At 59.3% G+C, this 26,820-nt stretch overlaps 6 protein-coding genes and 1 pseudogene across 12 annotated transcripts; 4 read left to right on the plus strand and 3 right to left on the minus strand.

Annotated features, from left to right (window-relative positions):
- The first annotated feature begins 1,122 nt into the window (after positions 1 to 1,122).
- CLDN9 (claudin 9) lies at positions 1,123 to 1,776 on the plus strand. The gene has a single exon (XM_012441893.2). It carries the CDS (start codon positions 1,123 to 1,125, stop codon positions 1,774 to 1,776), a length of 654 nt encoding a protein of 217 aa, XP_012297316.1.
- Positions 1,777 to 2,475: 699 nt separating this feature from the next.
- Positions 2,476 to 7,568, minus strand: CLDN6 (claudin 6). Of its 2 annotated transcripts, XM_012441895.3 has the most exons (3): positions 5,686 to 7,568; positions 3,637 to 3,789; positions 2,476 to 3,543 (listed from the first exon to the last, which is right to left on the minus strand). In XM_012441895.3, exons 2-3 carry the CDS (start codon positions 3,766 to 3,768, stop codon positions 3,106 to 3,108), a joined length of 570 nt encoding a protein of 189 aa, XP_012297318.1. In that variant the 5' UTR covers positions 3,769 to 3,789; positions 5,686 to 7,568; the 3' UTR covers positions 2,476 to 3,105. The 2 variants fall into 2 exon arrangements, with proteins under 2 accessions (XP_012297318.1, XP_012297317.1); XM_012441894.3 differs by having other exon boundaries at positions 2,476 to 3,789.
- A 381-nt stretch (positions 7,569 to 7,949) lies between these two features.
- Positions 7,950 to 9,926, plus strand: TNFRSF12A (TNF receptor superfamily member 12A). Its single transcript, XM_012441685.3, has 4 exons — positions 7,950 to 8,043; positions 8,771 to 8,875; positions 9,105 to 9,239; positions 9,321 to 9,926. Exons 1-4 carry the CDS (start codon positions 7,950 to 7,952, stop codon positions 9,374 to 9,376), a joined length of 390 nt encoding a protein of 129 aa, XP_012297108.3. The 3' UTR covers positions 9,377 to 9,926.
- A 235-nt stretch (positions 9,927 to 10,161) lies between these two features.
- On the minus strand, positions 10,162 to 11,848 carry HCFC1R1 (host cell factor C1 regulator 1). Of its 5 annotated transcripts, XM_012441899.2 has the most exons (5): positions 11,728 to 11,848; positions 11,394 to 11,515; positions 11,021 to 11,077; positions 10,779 to 10,907; positions 10,162 to 10,539 (listed from the first exon to the last, which is right to left on the minus strand). In XM_012441899.2, the coding sequence occupies exons 2-5, from the start codon at positions 11,486 to 11,488 to the stop codon at positions 10,404 to 10,406; spliced, it is 417 nt and encodes a 138-aa protein (XP_012297322.1). In that variant the 5' UTR covers positions 11,489 to 11,515; positions 11,728 to 11,848; the 3' UTR covers positions 10,162 to 10,403. The 5 variants fall into 5 exon arrangements, with proteins under 5 accessions (XP_012297322.1, XP_012297324.1, XP_064218433.1 ...); XM_012441901.3 differs by lacking the exon at positions 11,021 to 11,077 and having other exon boundaries at positions 11,728 to 11,847; XM_064362363.1 differs by lacking the exon at positions 11,394 to 11,515 and having other exon boundaries at positions 10,779 to 11,077; positions 11,728 to 11,840.
- Positions 11,584 to 15,656, plus strand: THOC6 (THO complex subunit 6). The gene is made up of 13 exons (XM_012441897.2): positions 11,584 to 11,912; positions 13,369 to 13,484; positions 13,587 to 13,651; positions 13,724 to 13,827; positions 13,912 to 13,949; positions 14,027 to 14,075; positions 14,177 to 14,248; positions 14,337 to 14,439; positions 14,529 to 14,578; positions 14,673 to 14,735; positions 14,832 to 14,942; positions 15,026 to 15,160; positions 15,236 to 15,656. Exons 1-13 carry the CDS (start codon positions 11,874 to 11,876, stop codon positions 15,314 to 15,316), a joined length of 1,026 nt encoding a protein of 341 aa, XP_012297320.1. The 5' UTR covers positions 11,584 to 11,873; the 3' UTR covers positions 15,317 to 15,656.
- BICDL2 (BICD family like cargo adaptor 2) lies at positions 15,436 to 26,240 on the minus strand. Of its 2 annotated transcripts, none has more exons than XM_064362362.1 (10): positions 26,206 to 26,240; positions 24,525 to 24,823; positions 19,322 to 19,537; positions 19,083 to 19,199; positions 18,836 to 18,982; positions 17,960 to 18,154; positions 17,695 to 17,844; positions 16,363 to 16,493; positions 16,011 to 16,131; positions 15,436 to 15,937 (listed from the first exon to the last, which is right to left on the minus strand). In XM_064362362.1, exons 2-10 carry the CDS (start codon positions 24,807 to 24,809, stop codon positions 15,770 to 15,772), a joined length of 1,530 nt encoding a protein of 509 aa, XP_064218432.1. In that variant the 5' UTR covers positions 24,810 to 24,823; positions 26,206 to 26,240; the 3' UTR covers positions 15,436 to 15,769. The 2 variants fall into 2 exon arrangements, with proteins under 2 accessions (XP_064218432.1, XP_012297319.2); XM_012441896.3 differs by having other exon boundaries at positions 24,525 to 24,839; positions 26,206 to 26,231.
- LOC110567518 (putative uncharacterized protein FLJ46214) lies at positions 25,434 to 26,068 on the plus strand (annotated as a pseudogene).
- Positions 26,241 to 26,820: the final 580 nt, after the last annotated feature.

A 26,820-nucleotide genomic window follows, 5' to 3' on the forward strand; every position in this document is an offset into this window, starting at 1 on the left:
AACAGGCCGAGTATACTCTGGACTCTGGAGACCTTGGGCAGCTCAGCTCAACGCTGGTTTTAGCAGCGGGAGCGGCAAGAGCACACCTGAGCTGAGACTGAAGGTGGGGATAGTTTTCTAGGCCGTTGCCAGGGCGATGCCACCTGAGCTGGGCGCCAGGCACCTGTCGTCCGGGGAACAGTGCGGGCGAGGCCCCTCCCCCGGGAGCTAGCAGGGCCAGTGGGCTGAGACGGAGGATGGATCAGATTCCAGAGAGTCCTGGGTAGGCGGGGGTGGGCGATACTCGGGGAGCTGGGGCATGTTTGCATCACGAAACTGGGCCTGGGGAGAGCAGAGTCGGCCGGGGAGGGGCTGCGGGAGGATAAGGCTCAGGAAGGCAGGCCGAAGCCCCCTGCATGCGTTCCTGTCTTGAGCCTGTTACTTTTTTGACCCCCGCTCCCTTTCTTCTTCTTTAGCTGGTCCTCCATCTTCCCCTCCTTTGCCCTTGGTTCCCACATGCATGGATGCTACGCATGCTCTTCCTCCCCTGTCCACTCTCAGTCGCAGCGTCCCCTGCTGACCCCAAGGCCACTCATCCACTCACTGCCTACCGGCCCCCAGCCCCGCACCCTCCCTGTGGCTCAGGTCTCCCTCATCCCGGCCTCCCTGCACTTCACTCTGCTCCTCCCCTGCCTGGGCCTTAAAACCCCGCCTGCAGCCGGGAGCCGGCAGTCCCCAGGTGGCACCGTCAGAAGCTGAATCGCTCAGTGGAAACCTGCGCCAGCCCGGAGGGGACGAGGCTGTCCTCAGCGTGGCGGTGCGTCTGGAGGGCCCGTGTGAGCTCGGCCCAGGCGTGACTGCAGGGTGGTAAGAGCAGCAGCACCCTCAGGGCATCTGATGGGCAACGGCCCCTCGAGGTGACACCCACCACTCAGCTGAGCGGGGCCGGGAGTCTGCTTTGTGCTCTGCGAGGATCAGAGACGCCATTCAAGAGCCTTGTGGAACTGAGGACTGGCCTGGCCTGGGGACACCGACCAGGCTTCCCCCTTCTGCTGGGCACGAAGACCCCCACCCAGCACACCTGACACACCCGCTGAGTCACCCAGGCCGTCTGGGGCTGAGAAGACCTAACCAAGCGGCCAGATGGCTTCCGCTGGCTTAGAACTGTTGGGCATGACCCTGGCTGTGCTGGGCTGGCTGGGAACGCTGGTGGCCTGCGCCCTGCCCCTGTGGAAGGTGACTGCCTTTATCGGCAACAGCATCGTGGTGGCCCAGGTGGTGTGGGAGGGGCTGTGGATGTCCTGCGTGGTGCAGAGCACAGGCCAGATGCAATGCAAGGTGTATGACTCGCTGCTGGCGCTGCCACAGGACCTGCAGGCCGCTCGAGCCCTCTGTGTTGTGGCCCTCCTGCTGGCCCTGCTTGGCCTCCTGGTGGCCATCACAGGTGCCCAATGTACTACCTGCGTGGAGGACGAAGGCGCCAAGGCCCGCATCGTGCTCACCGCGGGGGTCATCCTCCTCCTCGCTGGCATCCTGGTGCTCATCCCCGTGTGCTGGACGGCGCACGCCATCATCCAGGACTTCTACAACCCCCTGGTGGCCGAGGCCCTCAAGCGGGAGCTGGGGGCCTCCCTCTACTTGGGCTGGGCGGCAGCCGCACTGCTTATGCTGGGCGGGGGGCTCCTCTGCTGCACGTGCCCCCCGCCCCAGGTTGAGCGGCCCCAGGGACCTAGGCTGGGCTACTCCATCCCCTCCCGCTCAGGCGCGTCCGGACTGGACAAGAGGGACTACGTGTGAGGCAGAGGGTTCCCCTCAGAGCCTGCTGCTCCCCACTGCCCTGCACCTTCAACCTTGACCAGAGGCCCTGCTCCACTACAAGCCCCCCCCCAGGAAAACCCACTTTCCAAAAGCCCAAGATACGCTTGGCTGCAGGGCTGGGTCTGCTGGCCCGGCTGAGCTCTTCTCAGTGGCTCAGTGGGGTTCCCTTTGATGTTCTCCCCCGACCTGGGCAGCCCAGAGGTGTTGGGCACCCTGGCCTGCCCCCCGCTCCCCAGTAATTGTTTCCTTCCGTTGCCCAGGACACTGGCTGGCCTTCCTTCTCTTCTGAGCCCGCCCCTGCCCCAGGAACCCTGGCTTCACCAAAAGGGCAGCAGCTCATTGGCTCCAAAACCAAGCAGCTGACTGTGCCCTCCCAACCCTGGAGTTGGCATGGAGAGTCTGCCCATCACCTCCCCCTCCTTGACATCGCCACCCGAGATTGGGAATAAAGAGAACATTTGTAACTGGGCTCCCTGTGATCTGTTCACCGCCACCGGGGCTGGGCAGGGACAGCCAGGTGGCCCCCCTTGGTGGCTGTCAGGCCAAGGTCTGGCTCCAGGTTCTGCCTGGGTTTGCTCACTCGAACCACGGGCAGAGGGCAGAGGGGATCGTGACTCACTTATGTCCACCTCTTCCCCTAGCCAGGCTGGGCACTCAGTAACCCCCTGCAACACCGAACACACCAACAAAACGTGCTTTATTTGGTAAAAACATGAGTGTAAGCAGGGCAGGATGGGCAGGGCAGAAGGGTACAGTATTGGAGGTGGGAGTGGGGGGTCTACACAGCTGGGACCTTTGGAGGTGTGGATGTCCTATCAGGACAGAGAAGGTCCAAAGATCTGGAGGAGGGTAGTCCTTTGTTAACAGATCACTTGCTTTCCCAGGGGTGAAGAGAGGGGCTCCAGAGGCCTGAGTAGGATGGAGGGGTGGCTGTCCTGGCAAGTCTAGGGAAGCCTAGCTCCCAGTAGCAGCAGGAACTCTTGAGGACAGTCTGTCTTGTCCCAAGACTGCACAGCAAGCAGCCTCCACATTAGTTCCACAGCTCGACTGGCTTCTAAGATGGGCACTTCTAGGGTGGAGAAAGATCCAGAATCTCAAAGCATCCCCTTTGGCTCCATCATCCCAAGGTGAGAAACAGCAGAGCCCAGGTGGGAGTCTGAGTCATCTTCTTGGTTGTTTTCAATGGATTTGAAATACCCTCAGTCAAAAGGACAGCAGTAGGAAGCAGAAACAAAAGATCCCGAAGCTGTTGGGCACCACCACCTCTGGATGGCTCTAGCACCAGCGGAGCCCCCACTCCCTTCCACGTCAGACGTAATTCTTGGTAGGGTACTCAGAGGGCCCCCGAGAGATGGCAGGGGCTGATGGCGAGTAGCGGGCCATGTAATGGCTGGGGCCCCTGGACCTCCCCGAGGGGCAAGTGCAGCACAGCAGCCCCCCACCCAGCAACAAAAGGGCCGAGGCTGCCCAGCCCAGGTAGAGGGAGGCCCCCAGCTCCCGCTTTTGGGCCTCAGCCACCAGGGGGTTGTAGAAGTCCCGGATGATGGCATGTGCTGTCCAGCACACGGGGATTAGCATCAGGATCCCTGAGATGACAAAGACGATCCCAGAGATGAGCACCAGGCGGGCCTTGGAATCCTTGTCCTCCACACAGGTGGTACACTTGGCCCCAGCAAGGTAGACCAGCAAGCCAAACAGGACCACAAGGAGGGCAATGACACAGAGGGCTCGAGCGGCCTGCAGGTCCTGCGGCAGCGCCAGCAGCGAGTCGTACACTTTGCACTGCATCTGGCCTGTGCTCTGCACCACGCAGGACATCCACAGCCCCTCCCACACTACCTGGGCCACCACGATGCTGTTGCCGATGAAGGCGGTCACCTTCCACATAGGCAGGGCGCAGGACACCAGGCCATTCACCCAGCCCAGCATTGTCAGGATGACTCCCAGGATCTGCATTCCAGCAGAGGCCATGGCGAGGGTAAAGGAGCTGCACTGTAGTGGGGACAGAAGCACAGCAAGGTGAGGCCTGGCGGGCCCAGACCTCAGGCCACGTGCGGACAGGACACCAGGGGCATGCGCCCTGGAAAGTGATCATCATATCCCGCACCTCGGTGGAGACACGCTCCCTGAGCCTCACTTCTCAGGGGCAAAATGAGCACTTAATGCTTTAGTATTTATTTTTCTTTCTAGTTACGTGACAGGCACTGGCTCAAGACAGCGAATGTGCAAGCGGCCCTGCCCTGGCCGCTCTGAGTGCAAATGAAAGATGACAGGGTGAAACCTATGCAGTGCCAGTCCAGGGCCAGAGACAGTGATCAGGCTGCAAGGCGGCAAAAAGCAGGATGAGAAGACGGTGCTATTTCCAGGCAGTTTCCATGTAGAATGGTTCGGTTCTAGCCCTGAGTTTAAGGTGCAATATTTGCCCGTTTCTTTTTGTTTGAGATGGAGTCTTGCTCTGTGGCCCAGTCTGGAGCGCAGTAGCGCAATCTTACCTCACCTCACTGCAACCTCTGCCTCCCTCCAGCCTCAGCCTCCCTAGTAGCTAGGATTACAGGCGTGCACCACCATGCCTCGCTAATTTTTGTATTTTTAGTAGAGACGGGGTTTCACCATGTTGACCAGGCTGGTCTCGAACTTCTGACCTCAGGCGATTAGACTGCCTTCACCTCCCAAAGTGCTGGGATTACAGGTGTGAGCCACCGTGCTCAACCAAAACTTGCTAGTTTTGACACTAAGATTGGAGATTCCAAGCTTCCTCCCACCACCCAATGTCCCTCACAGCTTGATTCCACAACCCAGGCTGGCAGACACCAGCTGGATCTTGGGATCTTGTATCTCAAGGCCCCGCCTTCCCCCACTCTACAGGAGCCACCTGAGCCTGGAGATTACCCAAGCTCCTCGCATCTGGAGGCCCAGCCAAACCTGGGAGCGGCAGGAGAGTTGAAGAAAAAGATCATTAACCCCCCACCCAAAAGCAGTTCCTTCCCCAAAGCCACTCGCTGACTCTCTCGTCCCACCCTTCTGACCTCACCTAGGAGCTGGAGAGTGTAGCCTCAAGGCTGAGGGCCTTTTCCAAATTCCACAATGCGGTGCTAGACTCCCCTCCAGACCAGTTCTCCCACCGACACCTGGCCTGCACCTGTGTCCGCTCATACCCCAGGCAGTGCTGGAGGTTGTCGAGGGGATCCCCTCTGCCCAGGGCTTGGCTGTGGCCTCCCGCTGCCCAGACTTCTTCCGTTCTACGGCGCGGAGCTAAACTTATCCCTGCCTGCAGTGGCCGGAGGGCAGGCTCTCTACTCATTAGCCGGGCGCCCCAGGCCTGGGCGGAGCTAGCCACCTTGGGAAGACTGACCCGGGGAGGCCGCCCAGTCCAGCCACTAGGCCTCTGGCAGAGTTAGGGCCAGGGCCACGCTGGTCTAGGCGCCCCAGTCCTCTCCCCTCTGAGTGCGTCCTTGCCCCTTTCTTTTCCAGGCATTGCAGGCCCGACTCTGACCGAGGGCTCCCCCGCCCACCCGCCCACCCCAGCCAGGGAGCTGCGCGCCCAGGAGGGGTTCGATAGCTGCAGTGGCTGCAAGGTCCGCTCCCGCAGTTGAGGGGGAAAGGGGCGAGGGGCGCCCCGCCCCGAGAGGCAAGGCAGGTGGGGGAGGGGCGCCCGGGGTTTCGGTGTCTTTGTCCCTGGGGAAGGGGGAGGGGCGTTTAACCCTTGGGAGCCGCCGAAGGACCCGATCTCCGCGGAGGCTTGGGAGCAGACCGCCCCGACCCCCTCAGGGACTCGCCCATCCAGGTGGCTGCAGCCGGAGTTCGAAGGCACCCCTACCCACGCCGCCACCACCCTGCACCCGACCCCAAGAGGCGTGTCTCCAACACGCACACTTGCCCCGGACTCACCTGCGAAACGGATAAGAGAAATTCCTAAGTCGAGTGTCCGGAAAGGGGCGGAGGCGGGGGTCTTAAAGACGCGGTGACGTCACTGGACCACCGCCCCGGAGGAGGGGCAGAGACCCTGTCCCAGACGCGAGCGGGCGTGCGAATCCCAGCCTCGTCAGAGGAGGGCGCTGGAGGCTGGGGTCGCTGAGCCAGGTGGGCGGACGTCCAGACTCACCGAGGGTGACGGGCGCCGGGCTTAGGAGAGAACAGAGCTTGAGTCTCCACTGCACTGCTTACACAGCGCGGTGACGTGGGGAACTCACCTAACCTTCCCGATCCTTCGTTTCCTACTTCGCAAAGTGGAGGTAACAAGTCTGCATTTTATTATGTAACTACTTCCTAAGGTACAAATTAAAGGGCATACTATTAGTATTATTTTAGAGAAAATTTTCACTGTGTCACCCAGGCTGGAGGGCAGTGGTGCGATCACAGCTCACTGCAGCCTCAACCTCCCGGGGTTGACGCGATTCTCCGGCCTCAGCCTCCTGAGTAGCTGGGACTACAGGCAGCCCGCGCCACCGCGCCTAGCTAATTTATGTTTTGTACAGACGGGATCTGGTTACATTGCCCAGGCTGGTCTCGAACTCGGGGGCTCAATCGATCCGACCTCCTTGGCCTCGCACTGCGCTGGGATTACCGGCTTGAGCCACCGCGCCTGGCTAGAGCACATTATTTTTATGTTTTTTTGTTTGTTTGTTTTGAGACGGAGTCCTGCTCCATTGCCCAGTCTGGAGTGCAATGGCACAGTCTTGGCTCCCCACAACCTCAGTCCCCGGGGTTCCAGCAATTCTCCCGCCTCAGCCTCCGGAGTAGCTAGGATTACAGGCACCCAACACCAGGCACGGCTAAATTTTGGAATTTTAGTAGAGACAGGGTTTCACTCATCTTGGCCGGGTTGGTCTTGAACTCCTGACCTCCTGATCCACCTGCCTCCGCCTCCCAAAGTGCTGTGATTAGAGGCGTCAGCCACCGCGCCCGCCCTATTTTTATGTTGTTACTGTTACACCCCTCAGGCCCTTAAGAAAGCTGCAGTGCCCAGTCCAACCTGGGCAATATAGTGAGACCCCGGTCTCTACAAAAAATAAAAAAATGGCCAGGCGCGGTGGCTTACGCCTGTAATCCTAGCCCTTTTGGAGGCCGAGGCGGGCGGATCACCTGACGTCAGGAGTTAGACACCAGACAGACCAACATGGAGAAATCCCGTCTCTACTACAAATACAAAATTAGCCTGGTAGTGCGTGCCTGTAATCCCAGCTACTCTGGAGGCTGAGGCAGAAAAATCGCTAGAGCCGGGAGGCAAAGGTTGCGGTGAGCCGAGATCGTGCCATTGCTCTCCAGTCTGGGCAACGAGAGCAGAAACTCTGTCTCAAAAAAAAAAAAAAAAAAAAAAAATTAGCCGAGCGTGATGGCGCGTGCCTGTGGTCCCAGCTACTGGGGAGGCTGAGGTGGGAGACTCACCTGAGCCCAGAGAGCCGTGATTGCGCCACTGCACTCCAGGTTGAGCAAGAGTGAGATGCAATCTCAAGAGATGTGGGGTGGGGTAGGGGGGAAGGAAGCTGCAGTGATCTCTGCAGGAATTGTTCCTGTCTGATTTTTTTTTTTTTTTTTTTTTGAGACGGAGTTTTGCTCTGTCGCTCAGGCTGGATGGAGTGCAGTGGCGCGATCTCGGCTCACTACAACCGCAGCCTCCCGGGTTCAAGCGATTCTTCCGCCACAGCCTCCCGAGTAGTTGGGATTACAGGCGCGCGCCACTATGCCCGGCTAATTTTTGTGTTTTTAGTAGACATGGGGTTTCATCATGCTGGTCAGGCTGGTCTGGAACTCCTGACCTCGTGATCTGCCCGCCTCGGCCTCCCAAAGTGCTGGGATTACAGGCGTGAGCCACCGCGCCCGGCCGTTCTTATCTGATTTCTGTTTGTGCTGCCTAAGGGAGCACTCGTGTCTGATTCTTGATTTCCCTACCCCACGCGCCCCGGACTAGACCACCGGCGGGGCAAAGGAGGGGTCTACGTCCCTGCCAGGTCCTGGCAGCTCCCGCGCCAGGACTTCGTTGAATGAATGAATGAACGGAGCAGGCCCCGCAGGGCGGGGCGTCCCGGAGCGGACCTCACGGCGGGCGGAGGCGAGAGCTCCGCCCCGGAAGGCGGGGGCGGGGGCGGGGCAGCGGCCACGGGTCTTGCCGGCCGGCGGCGGGCGCAGACAACGGCGGGCGCGGGACGTGCACCATGGCTCGGGGCTCGCTGCGCCCGTTGCTGCTGCTCCTCGTGCTGGGACTCTGGCTGGCGTTGCTGCGAGCCGTGGCCGGAGAGTGGGCGCCAGGTACGCGGGGTGCGGGGATCGGGGAACCGTGGGCCGGGGCTCTGGAGCCGAGATTGGGTGCCCGGAGGACAGCGCGGAACTGGGGGAACAGGCGGATGTGGGGATCTGGGGTCAGGTGGGCTTCAGACAGCGCGCTTCCCGCTGTGGGAGCTTCCATCACTTTCCAAGCTTCATTCACAATCCGGGCCTCAGTTTCTCCCACTGTCCAATTGGGGTTGGGGGGAAGGGATCTTCGGTTCCGAAAGTTCGAACTAGAAGTGGAGAGAGAAAGTAAGTTTTGAGGGCGGGATGTTTAGTCTAGGAAGCGTCACGCCCCCAGCCCGGTCTGTACGGGGTCTAACTAGCCCCAGTGACCGACGAGTTTGGGGGGCTGTCGAGAGGCACTAGGGTCTGTGCCCTCTATACCATGTGGGGTGCCCCCTTCCATCCGGTGACTTCAGTGCCCAGCTATGCGGGGGGAGGGAGCGGGGTCGGGCCCGGTGCCCAGGAGTGAGTCACCCGCCGGCGGCAGGGGGGTTATGGGGACCTGACACCCCCACCCCCAGCGTCCCGCGCTACGCCCTCCCTCCCGGAGCTGCCGTGTCCCGGTCGGGCCGTGCGGTCACCTGTGAGGAATGCGCGGGGAGGGCGCCAGTGACTCACGTTATTCGAGCCGGCAGACCCTGACCTCAGGCCCCAGAATAGCCGAGTCCCGCCCCCAGCCTCTGACCCTCGGCCCCCTCCTCAGACACCGCCCCCTGCTCCCGCGGCAGTTCCTGGAGCGCGGACCTGGACAAGTGCATGGACTGCGCGTCGTGCCGGGCGCGACCGCACAGCGACTTCTGCCTGGGCTGTGAGTGGGGGGCGGGGCTAGTGGCGAGCGGACCCCAGACTGGGAGAAAGGGTGGCTGGTGCGGAGAGGGGGACCGAGGGCTTCGCATCGGGGAAATCAATCAGGGGAAGGTGGGAGTGGGGAAGGGTCTCAGGTCAGGGAGGGGGTCATGGCTGGGAGAAGGCTGAAGGCTCAGTCTTAGGGGGCCGGCCTGGAGAGGGGCGAAGTCTGACTCCAAGTCCGCCCCCAGGCGCTGCGGCACCTCCGACCCCCTTCCAGCTGCTTTGGCCCATCCTGGGGGGCGCTCTGAGCCTGACCTTCGTGCTGGGGCTGCTTTCTGGCTTCCTGGTCTGGAGACGATGCCGCAGGAGAGAGAAGTTCACCAGTAAGTGAGCCCCGGCCTCCCCAGCCACGTCATCACTCGACCTTTCCCCTGCCCTTGACGACCCCACCTCTTATCTTGCAGCCCCCATAGAGGAGACCGGTGGAGATGGCTGCCCGGCTGTGGCCCTGATCCAGTGACAATGCGCCCCCTGCCAACCGGGGCTCGCCTACTCATCATTCATTCATCCATCTAGAGCCAGTCTCTGCCTCCCAGACGTGGCAGGAGCCACTCCAACCACAGGGGGGTGGGGGGTGGTGAATCACCTCTGAGGCCTGGGCTCCTGCAGGGTTCAGGGGAGCCTTCCAAGGTGTCTGGTTGCCCTGCTTCTGGCCTCAGAACAGAAAGGGAGCCTTAAGCTGGCTCACACAAACAGCTGACACTGACTAAGGAACTGCAGCATTTGCACAAGGAGGTGTCCCCCTCCCTAGAGGCCCTGGGGGCTAGGCTGACTTGGGGGACAGACAGACACTAGGCCCCACTCACTCAGACGTCCTGAAATTCCACCACAGGGGTCACCAGCCTGGGGGGTTAGGGACCTATTTCTAACACTAGGGGGCTGGCCCACTAGGAGGGCTGGCCCTAAGATACAGACCCCCCCAACTCCCTAAAGAGGGGAGGAGATATTTATTTTGGGGAGAGTTCGGAGGGGAGGGAGAATTTATTAATAAAGGAATCTTTAACTTTAAATGGTTTGGAGAGGCAGTGATCCCCGACTGACTCCCCTGAGCTGGAGGGAGGGAGTGAGTCAGCCAGCCACGGGGGCGGGGGTGAGGCTCTGACTCACACATTCTCAATGCCTGGAACTCAGCCGGCCAGGACCTGGCTGGCCCTAACAGTTTTCCAGGGAAGATCTTGAGGAGAAACCCCAGCATCCTGCGCCTCTGCCCTCTCCACCATCCCCAAAAGCCCAGGTTCCAGATGGAAGCCTTTCTTTGCTCAGCAATCTTTATTCAGTTCTTCTCGGGGGTGGGATGCCTCCCTTCCCATGCTCCCACCCCTCGCATCCCAGAGCTCCATTGGGCTCAGTGTCCTTTGTTGAGGGAAGGTCTTGGTGCCCAGATGCCTTGTCTGGAGGAGAGGAAGGTCCTTATCCCTTTGTGGGAGTCGCTGGTCTCTTCTGTTGTGGGGAAGAAGGAAGGTGGGAGGGGCGCTGTCCACTAGCACTCAGAGCTCCATTATGTCCCCAGCTGGGGTTGCAGGGTAGGAGGGACTGGGGGTGTCCCCCAGCCTCAGCAGCCGGAGGGCTTCAGGGATGAGGCTGCCGGGGTATCGCCAGAGAAGCAGCTCAGAGCAAGAGCTCCTAGAAGAGGAAATGATAGTAGGCATGGGGGCTGAGGCTGAGGCTGGCCTAGCTGAGCACCTCCCACCAGGTCCAGGTCCCCAGGGGCTCCTGGGTTCTCAGCACTTTCCAAAGAGCCAAGATGGGAAACAACTCAGAGGTCAGCTAGAGCTAAAAATGGCACGATGAGGCAGGGCCTGAGGTCAGCTCTGAGTACCGCCTGTGATCCTGCAGAAGGCCTGGCCAGTGGAGGAGCCTACCTGAGTGGGGGCAGGGCCGGGGGGAAGGCCATAGGGGGGCTGCAGTAGGGGTGGTCATTGTGCAGGCTGAGTTGAGAGAAATGGGTGGCCATGTTCTCCTCAGACAGAAACTGCTTGCGCAGAGGCTCCCTGGGGAGAGATGAGAGAGAGGGAGGCTGGGATACTGAGACAGGAGGCAGCGTGTTGGGGACCAGAGGTGACAGAGATCTTGTTGGGAGTCCCTCCCTGCCCCGCAAACTCACTGCTCCTCCTCCAGGCGCCGCTTGGTGCTCAGGGGCACAGCTCCTCGGAGAGGGGAGCTGGGAAAAAAAGAGAGCCTGGTGCACCCCACCCTCTTGGCCCCTTCCCAAGGATCTGCCCGCCTGAGCCTGCAGCATCAGCCAGGAGCTCGAAGCCCATTCCTGTCTCAGGTGGTGCCTGTCCCCTCTCTCCTGGGCCATCCAGCAGCGTACCTCGGAAGTCTCGACCCTGAGCCGAAGACCCAATCCGGTCTCAGCTCACACCTAAGCCCCGCCGATTTGCCCTAAACCGTGTCCATCCTGCAGACCAGCCCTGAGCACCCAGCCAAAGCTCCTGCGGCCCTTCGTCAGGCCCACCCTGGTCCCCTACACGCACCTGGCGTCCAGGCCCCGAGTCACCCCCAAGGCGGCCCGCGGGAGGCGCTGGGCCCCACCCTGGGGGCCTCGCTCCAAGGGCTGCTGCAGGATCATTGGGTTTTGGGGTCCTGCGGGTGGGATCTGGGCGATAGAGGCGGAGTCCCTGAGGGCGTGGCCCAACGCGAAGGGGTGTGGCTTTAGGCGTGAGCTGCGCCGAGGTTCTGCGCGGGCGCGGAAGACGGGTGGCGCTTGGCGGAACGCGGGCCTGTTCCTCGGGGTGGGGGAAGGGATCTGGCTTAGCGGAACTGCGGTGGGCGCCACTTCTTAGTGTCGGGGGTTTTCGTGGGGCTCACCTCGGCTCCTGGGGTTCTGTACAGTACGCAGCAACCACCTTCGCGCCGAAGGCGGCAGGGCGCCGCGAGGAGGAACCGCTCTAGGCACGTACGGCTTCGTGAGGTTGCGTCGCGCGCCGAGCACTCTGGGACTTGTAGTTCTGGAGATGGAGCGAGCTGTGCCGCTCGCGGTGCCTCTGGGTCAGGTGAGACGGACGTGGTGCGCGGTGCCTTCTGGGGTTTGTAGTCCATGCATGACTTGGACGGGACGGGCAGGGAATCGTGCCCTGTTTTGCTTGGGCTGTTTGTGGGACTCCGACTGTGACCGGGGCGGGGGGGCGGGAAAGTAACCAATAAGGCCTCAGGGGCTTAACGCAAGTCAGAGAATAGGGATTACAAGTCAGTACGTTTTTCTATGTTGGGGTAGTAGAACCACTTTTTTTTTTTTTTTTTTTTAAAGATGGGGTTTCACCATGATGGCCAGGCTGGTCTTGAACTCCTGACCTCAGGTGATCCACCCACCTCTGCCTCCCAAGGTGCTAGGATTACAGGCGTGAGCCACCGCGCCCGGCCGAGCAGAGCCACTTTTTTTTTTTTTTTTGAGACGGAGTTTCGCTCTTGTTACCCAGGCTGGAGTGCAATGGCGCGATCTCGGCTCACCGCAATCTCCGCCTCCGGGGTTCAGGCAATTCTTCCTGCCTCAGCCTCCTGAGTAGCTGGGATTACAGGCACGCGCCACCGTGCCCAGCTAATTTTTTGTATTTTTAGTAGAGACAGGGTTTCACCATGTTGACCAGGATGGTCTCGACCTCGTGATCCACCTACCTCGGCCTCCCAAAGTGCTGAGATTACAGGCGTGAGCCACCGCGCCCGGCCCAGAGCCACTTTTTAAGCACTTTTTTTTTTTTTTTTTGAGACGGAGTCTAACTCTGTCTCCCAGGCTGGGGTGCAGTGGCGCGATCTCAGCTCACTGCAACCTCTGCCTCCCAGGTTCAAGCGATTCTGCTGCCTCAGCCTACAGAGTAGCTGGGACTACAGGCATGTGCTACCACGGCCAGCTAATTTTTGTGTTTTTAGTAGAGACAGGTTGGCCAGGCTGGTCTCGAACTCCTGACCTCAGGTAATCTGCCCGTCTTGGCCTCCAAAGTGCTGGGATTACAGGTGTGAGCCACCGTGCCTGGCCAAATTTTTTAATTTTTTTGTCGAGATGGAGTCTCACTATGTTTCCCAGGCTGCTCTCGAACTCCTGGCGTCAAGTGATCCTCCCGCCAGATCGCTGGGATTACAGGCTTGAGCCATGGCACCTGGCTTAAGCACTGAGTGACAGCCCTGTGCAAAGTTCTGTCTATACTCAAAGTTCTGTCTAGCTCATGTAATCGTGACGGAGTCTTCTGTGAGCTCCATTTGACAGTTGAGGAAGCTGGCAGGAGAGGCTTGGGTGCTTGCTCAGAGGTTCATGAGGCATCACACCTCAACTCTCCCCTTCCTCAGTGTCTTCTTGGAGCCACCCATGGGACTGCATGGGCAGGTGCTGGCCGCTGCAAAAGAGGTCTGAGAAGTCAGGACTGTGAGGCCTGGCAGGTGTCAGGGGAAGCAGGGAGGAGTCTGTGGATAGGAGGTTTCAGATGTCCCAGGCAGGCCTCATCCAGTCCTTCCTTGCAGGCAGAGGTGTTCCAGGCCTTGCAGCGGCTCCATATGACCATCTTCTCCCAAAGCGTCTCACCGTGTGGGAAGTTTCTGGCGGCTGGCAACAATTATGGGCAGATCGCCATCTTTAGGTACCCCCTGCCACTGTCCACCCGTTAGCCCTGGCACTTGGTCTTCATGGGACGGATGCCCCTTGTTTCTGACTCCTGGGTCCCCTCCATTGTCCCCTGCAGCTTGTCCGCTGCTTTGAGCTCGGAAGCCAAAGAGGAAAGTAAGAAGCCGGTGGTGACTTTCCAAGGTGGGTCTAGCTGTGGAGTCTGGCTTTGGGGGTTTGGGTGGGATTGGCTCACTTACTTCTGAATTTCTTTAGCCCATGATGGGCCGGTCTACAGCATGGTCTCCACTGATCGACATCTGCTCAGTGCTGGGGATGGGGAGGTGAAGGCCTGGCTTTGGGCGGAGATGCTCAAGAAGGTAAGGAGTCAAGCTGGGGAAAGGGCTGGGGTGCCCAGACCCAAAAAGGGCCTTTGAGGTCACCTCGCGTTTTTCCTTTTGAAGGGCTGTAAGGAGCTGTGGTGTCGTCAGCCTCCATACAGGTGAGCCAGGGCCACATGGATAGAGGGCGCATGAGGGTGAAGGCACTCCCTCACTGACCCTGACTTTCCTCCCCTAGGACCAGCCTGGAAGTGCCTGAGATCAATGCTTTGCTGCTGGTCCCCAAGGTCTGAGCCCCGTGTGACTGTTCTTGGCCCAAACTTGATCCTTCACTCTCTGCCTTTCCTGATTTGACACTGACTTCCTGCCTCACCCTGCCCCTTCACAGGAGAATTCCCTCATCCTGGCTGGGGGAGACTGTCAGTTGCACACTATGGACCTGGAAACTGGGACCTTCACGGTGAGCAGGGGCTTGGAGCCCTACAGCAGGTCCAGGCCAGGGAGAGGCACTGCCCCTAGACCTCCTGACATCGCCCCTCTACCTGCAGCGGGTCCTCCGGGGCCACACAGACTACATCCATTGCCTGGCATTCAGGGAAAGGAGCCCAGAGGTGCTGTCAGGTGGCGAGGATGGAGCTGTTCGACTTTGGGGTAAGGAGGTGGCTGGTTGGAGGGCAAGATGGCAGTGAGGGAGGCTGAGGCTCGTGGGGCACTACTCAGGGTGGGTTCTTTCCCTGCAGACTTGCGCACAGCCAAGGAGGTCCAGACAATCGAGGTCTATAAGCATGAGGTGAGGGCGTGACTCTGGCCATTGTCCTCTTTCCCAGCAATTCCTTTAACCCTCCAGGACTTCACCTCTTTCCCTCCTCCCGTCCCCCTCCCAGGAGTGCTCCAGGCCCCACAATGGGCGCTGGATCGGATGTTTGGCAACTGATTCCGACTGGATGGTGAGCTGGGCAAACTGTGGGACAGGTTGGCAGCTTTGGGCCCTGTCAGCTGTGGGCCTGTAGCTCACAGCTGGGGACTCCCACCTTTCTGTCCAGGTCTGTGGAGGGGGCCCAGCCCTCACCCTCTGGCACCTCCGATCCTCCACACCCACCACCATCTTCCCCATGCGCGCACCACAGAAGCACGTCACCTTCTACCAGGACCTGGTGAGTCCCTCTGTCTCGTCTGCCACCCCCACTGGCTCTCCCCTCCAGCCCTGACCCCTGAGCACCTTCCTTGTCCTCTGCAGATTCTGTCTGCTGGCCAGGGCCGCTGTGTCAACCAGTGGCAGCTGAGCGGGGAGCTGAAGGCCCAGGTGCCTGGCTCCTCCCCAGGGCTGCTCAGCCTCAGCCTCAACCAGCAGCCAGCCGCACCTGAGTGCAAGGTGGGTCCCACAGGGGCCTCGGGCGGCTGGGAGGTGGGGGAATGGGCAGGCCAGTCATGCCCGTCTCTCCTCCAGGTCCTGACAGCTGCAGGCAACAGCTGCCGGGTGGATGTCTTCACCAACCTGGGCTACCGAGCCTTCTCCCTGTCCTTCTGACCTCTGACTACACCCCCAGCCAGCAAGCGTTTTAAAGTGTTTTTCTTTTTTTTTTTTTTTTAACAATAAAGTTTCAGGCTTTTCTTCCATGTTCGCTCTTTCCACGGATGGAGGCCAAATCGGTGGCATGATTTATATATTACTCTCGCCGATCTTGATACATAAATACCCAGCCCCATCCCTGCCTTAGAAATACCCCATAAATCCCGGCCCTGGAAAAGACAGACCTATATTGATTCGGAAGATCGACAGCTCTGTTCACCTGGCCCTGCCACCCACCTGTAGCTTCTGCCCCACAAAGCTGGCTCCGCTCCCGATGAGCCCTTGCCCATCCTTCTGGGGCGGGGAGGGCATCAGCTCCTCTTGGAAGACAATCCGTGCCCTGTCGCTCCATTGGCCAGAAGAGGAAAGTGAGCCCCCAAGTGGGCAAGGGCGGCCCCCTGGGGCCCGCCGTCAGGTCCTTCGGAAGAGGTTGCTGAGAAAGCCGCCGGCGGGCCCGGGGCCCAGGCGCAGCGAGAAGCGGGACGCGGCGCGGCCCGGGGTCGACGACGACGCGGCGGCGCTCAGTTCCTTCTGGCGCTGTGAGCGCAGCTGTTGCCCGATCACCACCTGCATGTCGTCCTGCGGGAGGCGGGGTCGACTCAGCGCCGGTCCCGCCCCCTGCCCCGCCCCGCACGCAGGCCCCGCCCCTCACCTGCCAGGCCTCCAGCTCCTGCGTGAGCGCCACCTTCTGGCTGATGGCGCGCAGCAGCTCCCGGGACAGGGAGTCACGCTCCAGAGAGACACGTTTGAGCTCCAGGGACAGCTCCAGGGCCCTAGCAGGGAAGGGGCGGACGACGCATCTGAGGGAGCTGGGACCTCAGGGAGCCGGGGTGACAAGGGACTTCTGGACCCGGGCGGGAGGCGGGCTGCCAACACCGAGATCAAGGAGGGCCGTGGGCCCCTGGGTGGGGGTGGGGATCATTATAACCAGTATCAGAAGGGGAATCAGGAGCCCAGAGGGGTCCGGGGGGCGCTGGGGTGGTGGTGGATGACTTGAGGCTCACTTGTTCACGGCCTCGTCCCGGTCTGAGAGGGCCCTGTTCAGGGCCTCCCCAGGGTCGTCATGCGCCCGCAGCTCCTTCTGCCTCTGCCGCTCTTCCCGCAGGGACTGCAGCTCTGCCTGCTGCAGCGCGATCTGTGGGCAGAGGAGGGGCCGCGCGTCAGATGGGCCAATGGGCCTTCCAGTCCCTGCTCCTCCCAGCAGCCCCGACTCTGGCTCTCCCCAGCTCTCCTCTGCCTGCTTGACAGGCACCCCAGGCAGCTGTGGCCCTGTGCTGGAGACTCCTAGATGAGCCCTCTGAGCCCCTCAGGCTGGTGTGGGGTGGGGTGGAGTAGGGTTAGTTGGGGTGCCATAACCCTGCAGGAGGAATGCAGAGAGAAGCACTAAGCAACTAAGGGGAGAGGTGCTGTCAGGAAGTCTTCCTGGAGGAGGTGGCATACAGGCTGGCTCTTGAAGTAAGTCTGTTGGGACGAAGGCCAATTCAGGTGTGGGAAGTAGAAAAGTTCCCTTTTAAAGTTTCCTTTCTTGTTAAAGAATAAGTGTGCTAATTCTTTGTTAAGCCCTATCCTATGTAGCTGTTAGACACGCCATGCTTACAGGCACGTAGTACAATCTATGTCCTTGTACTTTAATCAGGATATCTGTGCTGGACGTGCTCACAGGCCTGTCCCAGCTCTCCATTGCTTTTACCTGTTTAGAAAAGTTTTAAGTTGTTAGCCAATCAGGTTTTACTTTGAATTGTGAGGTCCAGCTCTAGCCAACGGAGATCAGACAAAGCAGTGAGGACGACCCCAAATGCGTAAGGAATATGTTTGTGTGTTTACTTTGTTCATTGTACTCTTCTGGCACGATGGCTAACGAGGGTACCCTTCCTGCAGTCCAGGAAGTAAAAATTGCCGTGCTCAAAGATTCTTTGTCTCAGTGCTAATTTTTCTTTGCCGCACGGAGCATCTATTTCCAACACAGGTGTAGGGAGCTGCGTGGGCAAAGACTGGGAGGCGACATGGAAGACAGAAACTGACAGCTGAAGGGGTCCTGCAACCAGCAACGTGCAGGTTTTTTTTTTTTTTTTTGAGATGGAGTCTCACTCTGTCACCCAGGCTGGAGTGCAATGGCGCAATCTCGGCTCACTGCAACCTCCGCCTCCCAGGTTCAAGCGATTCTCCTGCCTCAGCCTCCTGAGTAGCTGGGCTTACAGGCGCGTGCCACCGCGCCCAGCTAATTTTTGTATTTTTAGTAGAGACAGGGTTTCAACAGTTTGGCCAGGCTGGTCTCGAACTCTTGACCTTGTGATCCACCCGCCTCGGCCTCCCAAAGGCCGTGCCCTCTCCCCCACCTCATCTTGCAGCTTGGCCACTTCCGCCTCCTGCTCCTCTAGTATCTCCGCTGGGCTGAGGGATGCTCTCTTCTTGGGGGGCTCTAAGCTCTCCTCTGGGGGTGAAGGCTGGGGCCCGGACGCCTCTCGGGTCTTTGGAGACCGGGTGGTCTGTGGGCCAAAGAAATGGGTTAGTGGTGTGGAGTCTGTTGCGGAAAGGAGGAAAGGCGGCGCCTGCGACCCTCCCGATGGCACAGGTAACGGGATTGGTGCCCCATGAGCTCACCGGGGTGTCTCCGCGTGCGTCAGCGCCCTGGCCCTGGCCGTCCTCGTCGAGACTGTGGGCCAGCTCCGACTGCAGCGAGGCGCTCGACACGTCGGCGTCTTGGAGTCGTGACTCCTCCTCCAGCTCCGAGACTCGCCGCTGCAGCCTCCGCAGCGCGCTCAGCGCCTCCCCGGCCTCGGAGCGTGCGCGTCCCAGCTGTGGACGGTCCCGCAGACGGAAGCGCGGGCGGTCAGCGGGACGCACCCAGCACCGGCATCCCGCGGCAGGTCCACGCTGGGGCGCCGCAGAGGGCCCCGCACCCCAGCGGCCCAGGTTGTTCCCATTCTTGGATCGCTGGGCGCCTTCAGCCGTGCCTTCCCTCAGCTGAGATACCAATTTCCTCGCCTATAAAGCGGGGCCCACCTCGAAGAGCCCTGTCCCCTCCCCTGCCCAGTCTACCGCCTCACTCACTAATTGCTTTCACGCGGCATTTATCGGTACGACTGAGGCTGTTTGCCCCACAGTAGTAAGAAGAGGCACTGGGACGCGAAGGCAGACAAGCTGACCCCAAAGTGCAGACTCCCGAGACCTCTGACATCAGACCATGTGTCCTCTTTTCATTCCTTTTTCTGTCTAGGGGCTGTCATTCCTGGCCTGAGCTCTGGCATCAGCCCCCTCCCTGCCCTTCCAGCTGCCAGGCTCTGATGCATTCTAAGAGCATGCCTCCCCTGCTCAACGGCCTTCCGTGGCTCCCACTTGCCTACAGGCTAATGCCCATGGTCTTGTGGGCCAGCCTCTGGGCCTCCCAGTGACCCAGCTCTGGCTTCATCTCCCAAAAAGTGCTGAAGCCACTGCCAAGGGTCTGGGCAGTAATAGTCCCCCAGCCCTGCAGGTCACCTCCAGGCTGTGCTCCCGCCGCTCCCGCCTCAGCAGCAACAACTCCTCGTGGGTGGTCTGCAGGCGGCCCTGGCCCTTCTCCACCTCCTCACGCAGGCCTCGGATCTGGGCCTCCAGGTCCTGCCGGCGGCTCTGCAGCATCTGGTTCTGGGGAAACACCTGAGAGCTGGGAAGGGGGCCGCCCCCTCCCAGCCCCCACCCCAGCTTTTTTGGCTCAGACAATCCCCCAGCCCCAGCTGGCACTCACCTCCCCTTGCAGACTCTCCAGCCGCGTCCTCAGCTCTGCCCCGGCCAGTGCCTGAGCCTGGCACTGTCCCCGAAGGGTGTCCAGTTCCCTCTGAAGCTCCTGCTCAGTCTGGGAGGCCTGGTGAGGTAGATAGGGGGACAGAGGAGTCTCAGCGCCAAGCCCAATGCACCCAATCCCCACTGGGAACCCAGGCGTCCTCCCCAACCTTGCCCAGGGCCCTGGGGTCAGGGCTATCCCACCTGGGCCAGCTGCTGGCTGAGACGGAGGTTCTGCTCGCTGAGCTCACCGAGGGCCCTTGCCCGTTCTCGTCCACTGTCCTGCTGTTCCGAGCGCTGCTCCCCCAGCTGGGCCCGCAGGGCCTCCACGTCTCCCTCCAGCTCCACGGCCCTGGCCTCCCACTCAGCTCCCCGGGCTGCCAGGCCTCGACGGAGCTCATGGTTCTCTTGCTGGAGCCGCTGTGGGGGCCACGACAGAGGGACAGAGACAGAGTGGCACCGATGAGACTAGACAGGCACAGAGAGATGGGGATGGAGAGACAGACACCTAGGGAGAAACCTAAGGGGGCCTTGTGTCCAGGACAGACACAAAAGCAAGGGAGAGTGCAGGAGGAAGACTGAGCAAGACCCAGAAATCCAGAGGGAAGGTTCCAGGCAGATGGGACTTGTGGACCCCAGGCAAGGGGCGGGTGGGGCTCTCTGATGCCTACTCACCTCCAGCTGCTGCCTGGGCTTCTGGACCCGAGGTCGCAAGCGCCGTTTTTGGCGCCTCAGTCTGGCAGAATTCAAGCCCCGGCCCATGGTGGCACACACCTGCTGTGGCCCACGGGCTCTGGAGCCCAGACTCTGCCCAGCCCCCTCCCCAGCTCCTCCTGGCCAGTTCCCTCTAATTAACCCTGGTCAGCCCCGCCCTGGTCCAAAACCTGTCTGACCAGCGGAGGGACGCCCTGGCACACCCAGATGCCCAGCGTGGGGAAGCAGATGAGTTGAGGGTTAACCTCTGGCCCACTCTCTTCCTCCCTCAAAGAGGGCTGGGCCTACAAGAAGGTGTCAATTGCTCTAGCTGCTGCAGGGACTCAGGTACCCTGCACCGGGGCTTCATCTGCAGTGCTCCATCTCATCCACTAGAGGGAGAATCACTAATGTCCTGGGTTTACAGATAAAACTGAAGCTCAGAGATGCTGAGTGCCTTGGCTAAGGACACATAATCATTTATTTTTGTTTTATTTGTTTTTTTGAGACAGGTCCTCACTCTTTTGCCCAGGCTGGAGTGCAGTGGCATGATCTCGGCTCCCTGAAATGTCTGCCTCCTGGGTTCAAGACATTCTCCTGCCTCAGCCTCTCAAGTAGCTGAGATTTCTGGCATGGTGCACCACCCTACCTGGCAAATTTTTTTGTTTTCTTAGTAGAGATGGGGTTTTACCATTTTGGCCAGGCTGGTCTTGAACTTCTGGCCTCAAGTGACCCACCCTCCTTGGCCTCCCAAAGTGCTGGGATTACAGGTGTGAGACACCGTGCCCAGCCAACACACAGTAATTTCGTGAAGCAGAGATGCCAACTCAGGCAGCAAAACTCTTCAACCGAATACTGTGGGGGCGACACAGCCTCAGGATTAAGCTGTCAGGTTCAAGGTCAAATTGTCCTGGCTGATGCTTGGCTCTGCTGACGCCTTGTGGCCTGGACATAATATCTCTAAGTCCATCCACCCACACTACTATCGATCCTACAATATTTCCCGAGCTCCACTTGTTCTGGGGTTCGCTGTCAGCAAGTTCACCGCTTCAAGCAGCTCAGAGTCCAGAGAGCATGGACACATGCCAGAGTCAGGTAATTTCAGGGGGACAGTAAGAGTTGTAAAGAGACCTGGGAAGTGATGAAGAGTAAGGAGTGGGGTGGGGGCGGAGGGTCCTTCAAGGAGGATGTTGTGTTTGAGTTGACTTCTGCAGGACAATAAGGAGCCACCAGAAAGAGGGCCAAGCATTAAGGAACAGCAGGTGCAAAGCCCAGAGGGAATGAGCGTGAGCTCTTGGAGGAACTGAAAAGAGCCCTCGCTGTGGGGGAGAGAGTGGTGCAGCTGCCCTTCTTGGAGGAGGGGAAGAAGGAATGCTTCTGTGATGAGGTGAGGGAGAAGCCCAGCTCTTGGGGACTTTTAGGCCCTGGGGAAGAATTTCTGTTTCATTCTAAGAGTGAGGGGGAGATTCTGGGTGAGGAGTGAAAGGATCTGATTTGTAGTTTTTGAAGATCCTGGGGTGTCCCTTAGAGCATGGGCTCCAGGGGTCAAGAGTGGAAGCTGGGAGCTGGGCACAGTGGCTCAAACCTATAATCCCAGCACTTTGGGAGGTCAAGGCAGGTGGATTATCTGAGGTCAAGAGTTCGAGACCAGCCTGGCCAGCATGGTGAAACCTTGTCTCTACTAAAAATACAAAAATTAGCCAAGTGTGGTGGCACATGCTTGTATCCCAGCTACTCAGGAGGCTGAAGTGAGAGAATTGCCTGAACCCCCTGAAGTGGGGGTTGCAGTGAGCCAAGATCACACCACTGCACTCTAGCCTGGGTGACAGAGTGAAACTCCATCTAAAAAATAATTTTTAAAAAGAGAGAGAGAGCCGGGGGGGGGGGGTGCTGGGTGCAGTTGCTCATGCCTGTAATCCCGGCCGAGGGAGGCCGAGGTGGGCAGATCAGCCTGACCAACATGGTGAAACCCTGTCTCTACTAAAAATATAAAAATTAGTTGAGCGTGGTGACGGGCACCTGTAATCCCAGCTACTCAGGAGGCTGAGGTAGGAGAATCGCTTGAACCCAGGAGGTGGAGGTTGTGGTGAGCCAAGACCATGCCACTGCATTCCAGCCTGGGCAACAGAGCAAGACTCCATCTCAAAAAAAAAAAAAAGAGTGGATGCTGGGGCCTTGGGAGCAGGTGGCTGAAGTGTCTGGGGCAGAGGTGATGGAGGCTGTGATCAGCTTGAAGGCTGCAGAACTGACAAGTGGGTGGTTCGAATCTAGTTTAGAAGAATCAAAAAGGCTTGTGGATATAGGGGGAATTTGTGCACTCAAGAAAGGTTGGCTGAGCACATTGTCTCACACCTATAATCTCAACATTTTGGGAGGCTGAGGCAGGGAGTTTGCTTGAGCCTTCAGTCATAACTTTTTCCCCAAAGCTTTTTCCGCAAAGAGCAGATAACAGGGGATGCAGAGGAGTTTATCTAAATAGCTTGTTTACCTATTTTCCCCCCTCCCCAAACCAGCCTTTGATCATCCATGCGCATGACTGCTCTCTACTGGGGGAGGGGGGTCAGCAATGTTAACTACCCACAAGTGGTGTTTGCTCAAGACTTTTGTCATTAAATCTGTTCTAAAATAAATTTAAGTGTGTCTGGCATATTAGGGCTGCATGGACGAACTCCTTCTTCAGGGTCTGTAAGCTGTGGGGTCCCCTAGCTGCGCTCTCACAGGAAAAACACCTGTGTCTGTATACTTCTGTCATCTGTCACTCGGCCAGAGTCTGCAGGTCAAACTCGGCAGTTTAGCCACTTGAAAACTTTGCTGTACACTCATGAGAGAATGAAAGTAAAAAATGTAAATGTCTTGGGCAACATGGTGAGACCCCATCTGTACAAAAAATACAAAAATTAGCCAGGTATGGTGGTGCACGTGTGCCTGTAGTCCCAGCTACTTAGAAGGCTGAGATACGAGGATTGCTTGAGCTTGTGAGGTTGAGGTTACAGTGAGCTATGATTCCACCACTGCACTACAGCCTGAGTGACAGAGGGAGACCCTGTTAAAAAAGAGAGAGAGCAAGAAAAAGGCCAAGGAGGTGCACAGGCTGTGGTCCTCAGGTGGGAAGGTGGGGATGGGGACAGCAGCTGATGGGGGTGTGGAATCAAGTGCCCCTTGTGTTGAGATGCCCACTAGGTGGCCTGGTGGAGAGGGTTAGCTACCCAAGTCAGGCTCAGGGCAGTGGTCGGGGCTGATGCCTCAGATAAAGGAGAGTGTTCAGAAGACCAGGTGTGAGCCCCAGAGCCAGAATTTGGCCAAAAATAGAACCTGGGCAGAGGGAACTGTTCCTACCTCATTGGGCTGGCTGAGAATCAACAGAGTCATGGAAAGCACTCAGCCCAGTGCCAGGCAGGGAGTGGATACCCATGACTATTGCCTGCTGTTCCGCTATACTGCTGAGGAGCTGGACCCAAGATCCAGAGAGGGCCAGCAGCTGACCCAGGGTCACACAGCCAGGCAAGGGTCTGAACCCAGGTCTTTCTTTTCCTTTTTTTTTTTTTTTTTAGACGGAGTTTCTCTCTTGTTGTCCAGGCTGGAGTGCAATGGCACGATCTCGGTTCACCGTAACCTCCGCCTCCCAGGTTCAAGCGATTCTCCTGCCTCAGCCTCCCGAGTAGCTGGGATTACAGGTAGGCGCCAACATGCCTGGATAACTTTTTTGTATTTTTAGTAGAGACGGGGTTTCTCCATGTTGGTCAGGTTGGTCTTGAACTCCCAACCTCAGGTGATCCGACCACCTCGGCCTCCCAAAATGCTGGGACTACAGGCGTGAGCCACCACACATGACATGGTCTTTCTTCTTCTTTTTCTTTCTTTTTTTTTTTTTTTCCGAGACGGAGTTTCGCTCTTGTTACCCAGGCTGGAGTGCAATGGCGCGATCTCGGCTCACCGCAACCTCCGCCTCTTGGGTTCAGGCAATTCTCCTGCCTCAGCCTCCTGAGTAGCTGGGATTACAGGCACATGCCATCATGCCTGGCTAATTGTTTTTTTTTTTTTTTTTTGTATTTTTACTAGAGATGGGGTTTCACCATATTGGTCAGGCTGGTCTTGAACTCCTGACCTCAAATGATCTGCCCGAATTGGCCTCCAAAGTGCTGGGACTACAGGCTTACAGGTGTGAGCCACCACGTCCAACCTGAACCCAGGTCTTAATCCTCAGAGTTCATGGTTTTTCTCTTCTTTTTTCTTTTCTTTTCTTTTTTTCTCTCACTTTCTTTCTTTCCTTCCTTCCTTTTTTTTTTTCAGGGTCTCACTCTGTTGCCGAAGCTGGAGTGCAGTGGATCATAGCTTACTGCAGCCTCAAACTCTAAAATTCCTGGGCTCAAGTGATCCTCCTGCCTCAGCCTCCTGAGCAGCTAGGACTACAAGTGCCACCACCACAACCAGCTAATTTTCTTATTTTAATGAGACAGATTCTGGCTATGTTGCCCAGGCTGGTCTCGAACACTGGGCTAGTGATGATCCTGTCTTGGCCTTCCAAAGTGCTGGGATTACAGGCGTGAGGGACTGTGCACGGTCCCCAGAGTTCACGTTCCTTACCACTGGGAAGCACTGCCAGGGGAACTGGGGCAGCCCTGACCTGTCCCAGAGTCCTCCCCCTGCCCCTCTGTCCCCCGCTCCCTCCGGGGGCTCTCTCCTTGCCTGCCCACCTGGGCTGGCATTAGCTTACTTCCTCACGCTCCGAGTGCTGGGTGCTCAGCGTCTCCAGCTGCCGCCGCAGCTCCTCATTTCGCTCCAGAAGCATCTTGCCGAGCTCCGCGGCCAACAGCAGGTCTTTCTCCTTCTGCTGCAGCTGCAGGGCCAGGTCCTCCGGCTCCTCAGGCCCTGGGCCCCCTCCCAGGAATGAGTCCCGCCGCTCCAGCACAAAGGGGAAGAAGCCCTCGTCGCCGCTGGGGGAGGTACCCCCGGAAAGCAGCCCCGACGACGGGAAGCTGGGCCCATCTGGAGAGCTCATGTCACCTGCAGCATCTGCGGGGACAGGTGGCTGCGGGACACTCTACTCTGCAGTCTGACAGGGGCATGCTCTCTACAGGCCGGCACCTGGCCCTCCATGAATTCTCAACCTGCGCGGCCTCCCCGGTCCTGCAGTCAGAGCTTCCTGGGCCACGAAGGGTTAATGACCTGTGTTCTGGCCACCCAGTTCCGTTAATGTCCCTGGGGTACACTGAGGCAGGAAGTAGAAGAAAGTGACCTGCCCAGCCTTTGGTCTCTACCAGACAATCTCTGCCCCCAGGAAAGCTCCCTCCAGCGCTCCAGGGCCACAGGCCACCTCTGCTCCGGGTACCCTCTCTTCCCAGAACCCGGCAGTTTGGCCCGCAGCCTCACCATCTGAGATCGTTCCCAGAACCCAGGTTCTCAGGGACTCAGCTGTTGGAGTTGAGCCCAGTCCCTTCTCCTCCCAGGAATGCCGGACCCTAAGGCCTGGGAACTGAGGTGTCTTGGCCCCCAGGAATCCAGCTCCCCCTACCAGAAGCCCAGCTCCCAGCCCCAGACTTTCCAGGTCTCCCGCCCTCATTCTCCTTATCTCCCAAGCAGGTGCTTTGACTCCACCCTCCAGACTCAGAAGTCCCCACCTCCAATGTCCCCCGCCAAGGATTCCCACCTCAGTTCTCATTTTCCACGGGACTCAGGCATTCCTGCCCCACCCCTCCGGACTCAGGAGCCCTGACCCCCAGCCCCCCAGTTTCCCAGGGCCCTGGCGTGGGGCCCAGGACAGGGCGAGGTAACAGGTTGTGCCGGCCGCTCGGAGTTTCTGTTTACTTCCCGGCCCGCCCCTGGGGACGGGAGCCCTGTGCTCCCCTAGGACCGCTCAGGGCCTGGGGTTCAGGGGCTCGGAACAGAGGGCCCGACACACCAGGCTTACCTGGCCCAGCCCTCCGGAGGGTCCCCAACCACTACACACACACCACCCACCAGTGCTCCCCCTCCTCTTGCCCGGCGTCCAAGCGCAGCCCTGCTCGCAGGACCTGAATGTCACGGTGGTCCCAGCCCAGCTGCCCCCAGGCCGCTCTCAGGGATCTCCCTGACTCGGCCCCCGCGGACCCCGCGGACCCCGCTCCCCGGCCCCCCTCCACCCCAGAGACCCGGACCTGAAGACTTCTCCCCATCCCCTCCCGCACGTAGCTGCCCAGGTGTCTGGGCCTCCAGCCCCCGACCCCCAGCCCCAGGCGTTGGAAACCTGGACAAGGGGCTGGGCTCACCCCCGACGGCTGAGTTCCCGCCCCCGGTTCCCCGGCGATCCCGGTTCCCCAGCCCCCACCCCGGCTCCCCCATTTTCTCCGCCGACGCGGCCAGACCGGTCCCTCCCCAAGCTCGAGGGTCCCGGCCCTCGGCGTCCCCCACGCTCTCACCCGAAGCCGCCGGGCTCCCTCCGAGGTCTCCCGTCCCCTCTTCCGGAGGCGGCTCCAGGTGTGCGGCCTGCACAGGTGAAGGGGCGGGGCCGCGGGAGGGGCCGGGGCCCTCCCAGGCTGCCGGTAGGGCCGGGCGGGGGCGGGTCGAGGGAGAGTCGCTTCCACCCGGCTGGGGGGCACTGGCCCATCCTGCTGTGGTTGCAAATGACCCGGCCAGTTAACTGAGCACCTACTGTGTGCAGATCCTACACTGAGGTAGCCGCGGGTCCTTTCCCGTCCGCACTGCCTTGCCCTGTGGGATGGGAAATGATTACCAGTGACAACAACGTGGCATCTGACATCTTAAGCACTCTGCTAAGTAAACTCTTTTTATTTTTTAGAGATGGAGTCTTGCTCTGCCACCCAGGCTGGAGGGCGGTGGCACCATCACTGCAGCCTCAACCTCCCAGGCTCAAGCGATCCTCCCACCTCAGCCTCCCCAGTAGCTGGGACTACAGGCACAGGCCACTCATGCCCAGCTAATTTTTGGACTTTCTGTAGGGGTGGGGTTTCACCATGTTGCCAGGGCTGGTCGCAAACTCCTGGATTCAAGCAATCCTCTTTCCTGGGACTCCC

Source organism: Aotus nancymaae, unplaced genomic scaffold (assembly GCF_030222135.1).
Source record: "Aotus nancymaae isolate 86718 unplaced genomic scaffold, 86718_ANA_hifiasm-v0.15.2.pri h1tg000049l, whole genome shotgun sequence".
NCBI classification, from domain to species: Eukaryota; Metazoa; Chordata; class Mammalia; order Primates; family Aotidae; genus Aotus; species Aotus nancymaae.

Bases quoted from the DNA above. Each gene is read 5' to 3' on its own strand.
- CLDN9 (XM_012441893.2), top strand. From the start codon at position 1,123: ATGGCTTCCGCTGGCTTAGAACTGTTGGGCATGACCCTGGCTGTGCTG.
- THOC6 (XM_012441897.2), top strand. From the start codon at position 11,874: ATGGAGCGAGCTGTGCCGCTCGCGGTGCCTCTGGGTCAG. The intron at 13,485-13,586 runs GTACCCCCTGCC...TGTCCCCTGCAG, and splicing joins GGGCAGATCGCCATCTTTAG to CTTGTCCGCTGCTTTGAGCT. The intron at 14,943-15,025 runs GTGAGTCCCTCT...TGTCCTCTGCAG, and splicing joins TCACCTTCTACCAGGACCTG to ATTCTGTCTGCTGGCCAGGG.
- TNFRSF12A (XM_012441685.3), top strand. From the start codon at position 7,950: ATGGCTCGGGGCTCGCTGCGCCCGTTGCTGCTGCTCCTCGTGCTGGGA. The intron at 8,044-8,770 runs GTACGCGGGGTG...CCCCCTCCTCAG, and splicing joins GGCCGGAGAGTGGGCGCCAG to ACACCGCCCCCTGCTCCCGC. The intron at 9,240-9,320 runs GTAAGTGAGCCC...CTTATCTTGCAG, and splicing joins CAGGAGAGAGAAGTTCACCA to CCCCCATAGAGGAGACCGGT.
- CLDN6 (XM_012441894.3), bottom strand. From the start codon at position 3,768: ATGGCCTCTGCTGGAATGCAGATCCTGGGAGTCATCCTGACAATGCTG.
- BICDL2 (XM_064362362.1), bottom strand. From the start codon at position 24,809: ATGAGCTCTCCAGATGGGCCCAGCTTCCCGTCGTCGGGGCTGCTTTCC. The intron at 19,200-19,321 runs GTGGGATAGCCC...CTACCTCACCAG, and splicing joins TCAGCCAGCAGCTGGCCCAG to GCCTCCCAGACTGAGCAGGA. The intron at 15,938-16,010 runs GTGAGGGGCGGG...CGCCTCCCGCAG, and splicing joins AGGAGCTGGAGGCCTGGCAG to GACGACATGCAGGTGGTGAT.
- HCFC1R1 (XM_012441898.3), bottom strand. From the start codon at position 11,218: ATGGCCCAGGAGAGAGGGGACAGGCACCACCTGAGACAGGAATGGGCT. The intron at 10,540-10,778 runs GTAGGCTCCTCC...TTCCTCTTCTAG, and splicing joins CCGGCCCTGCCCCCACTCAG to GAGCTCTTGCTCTGAGCTGC.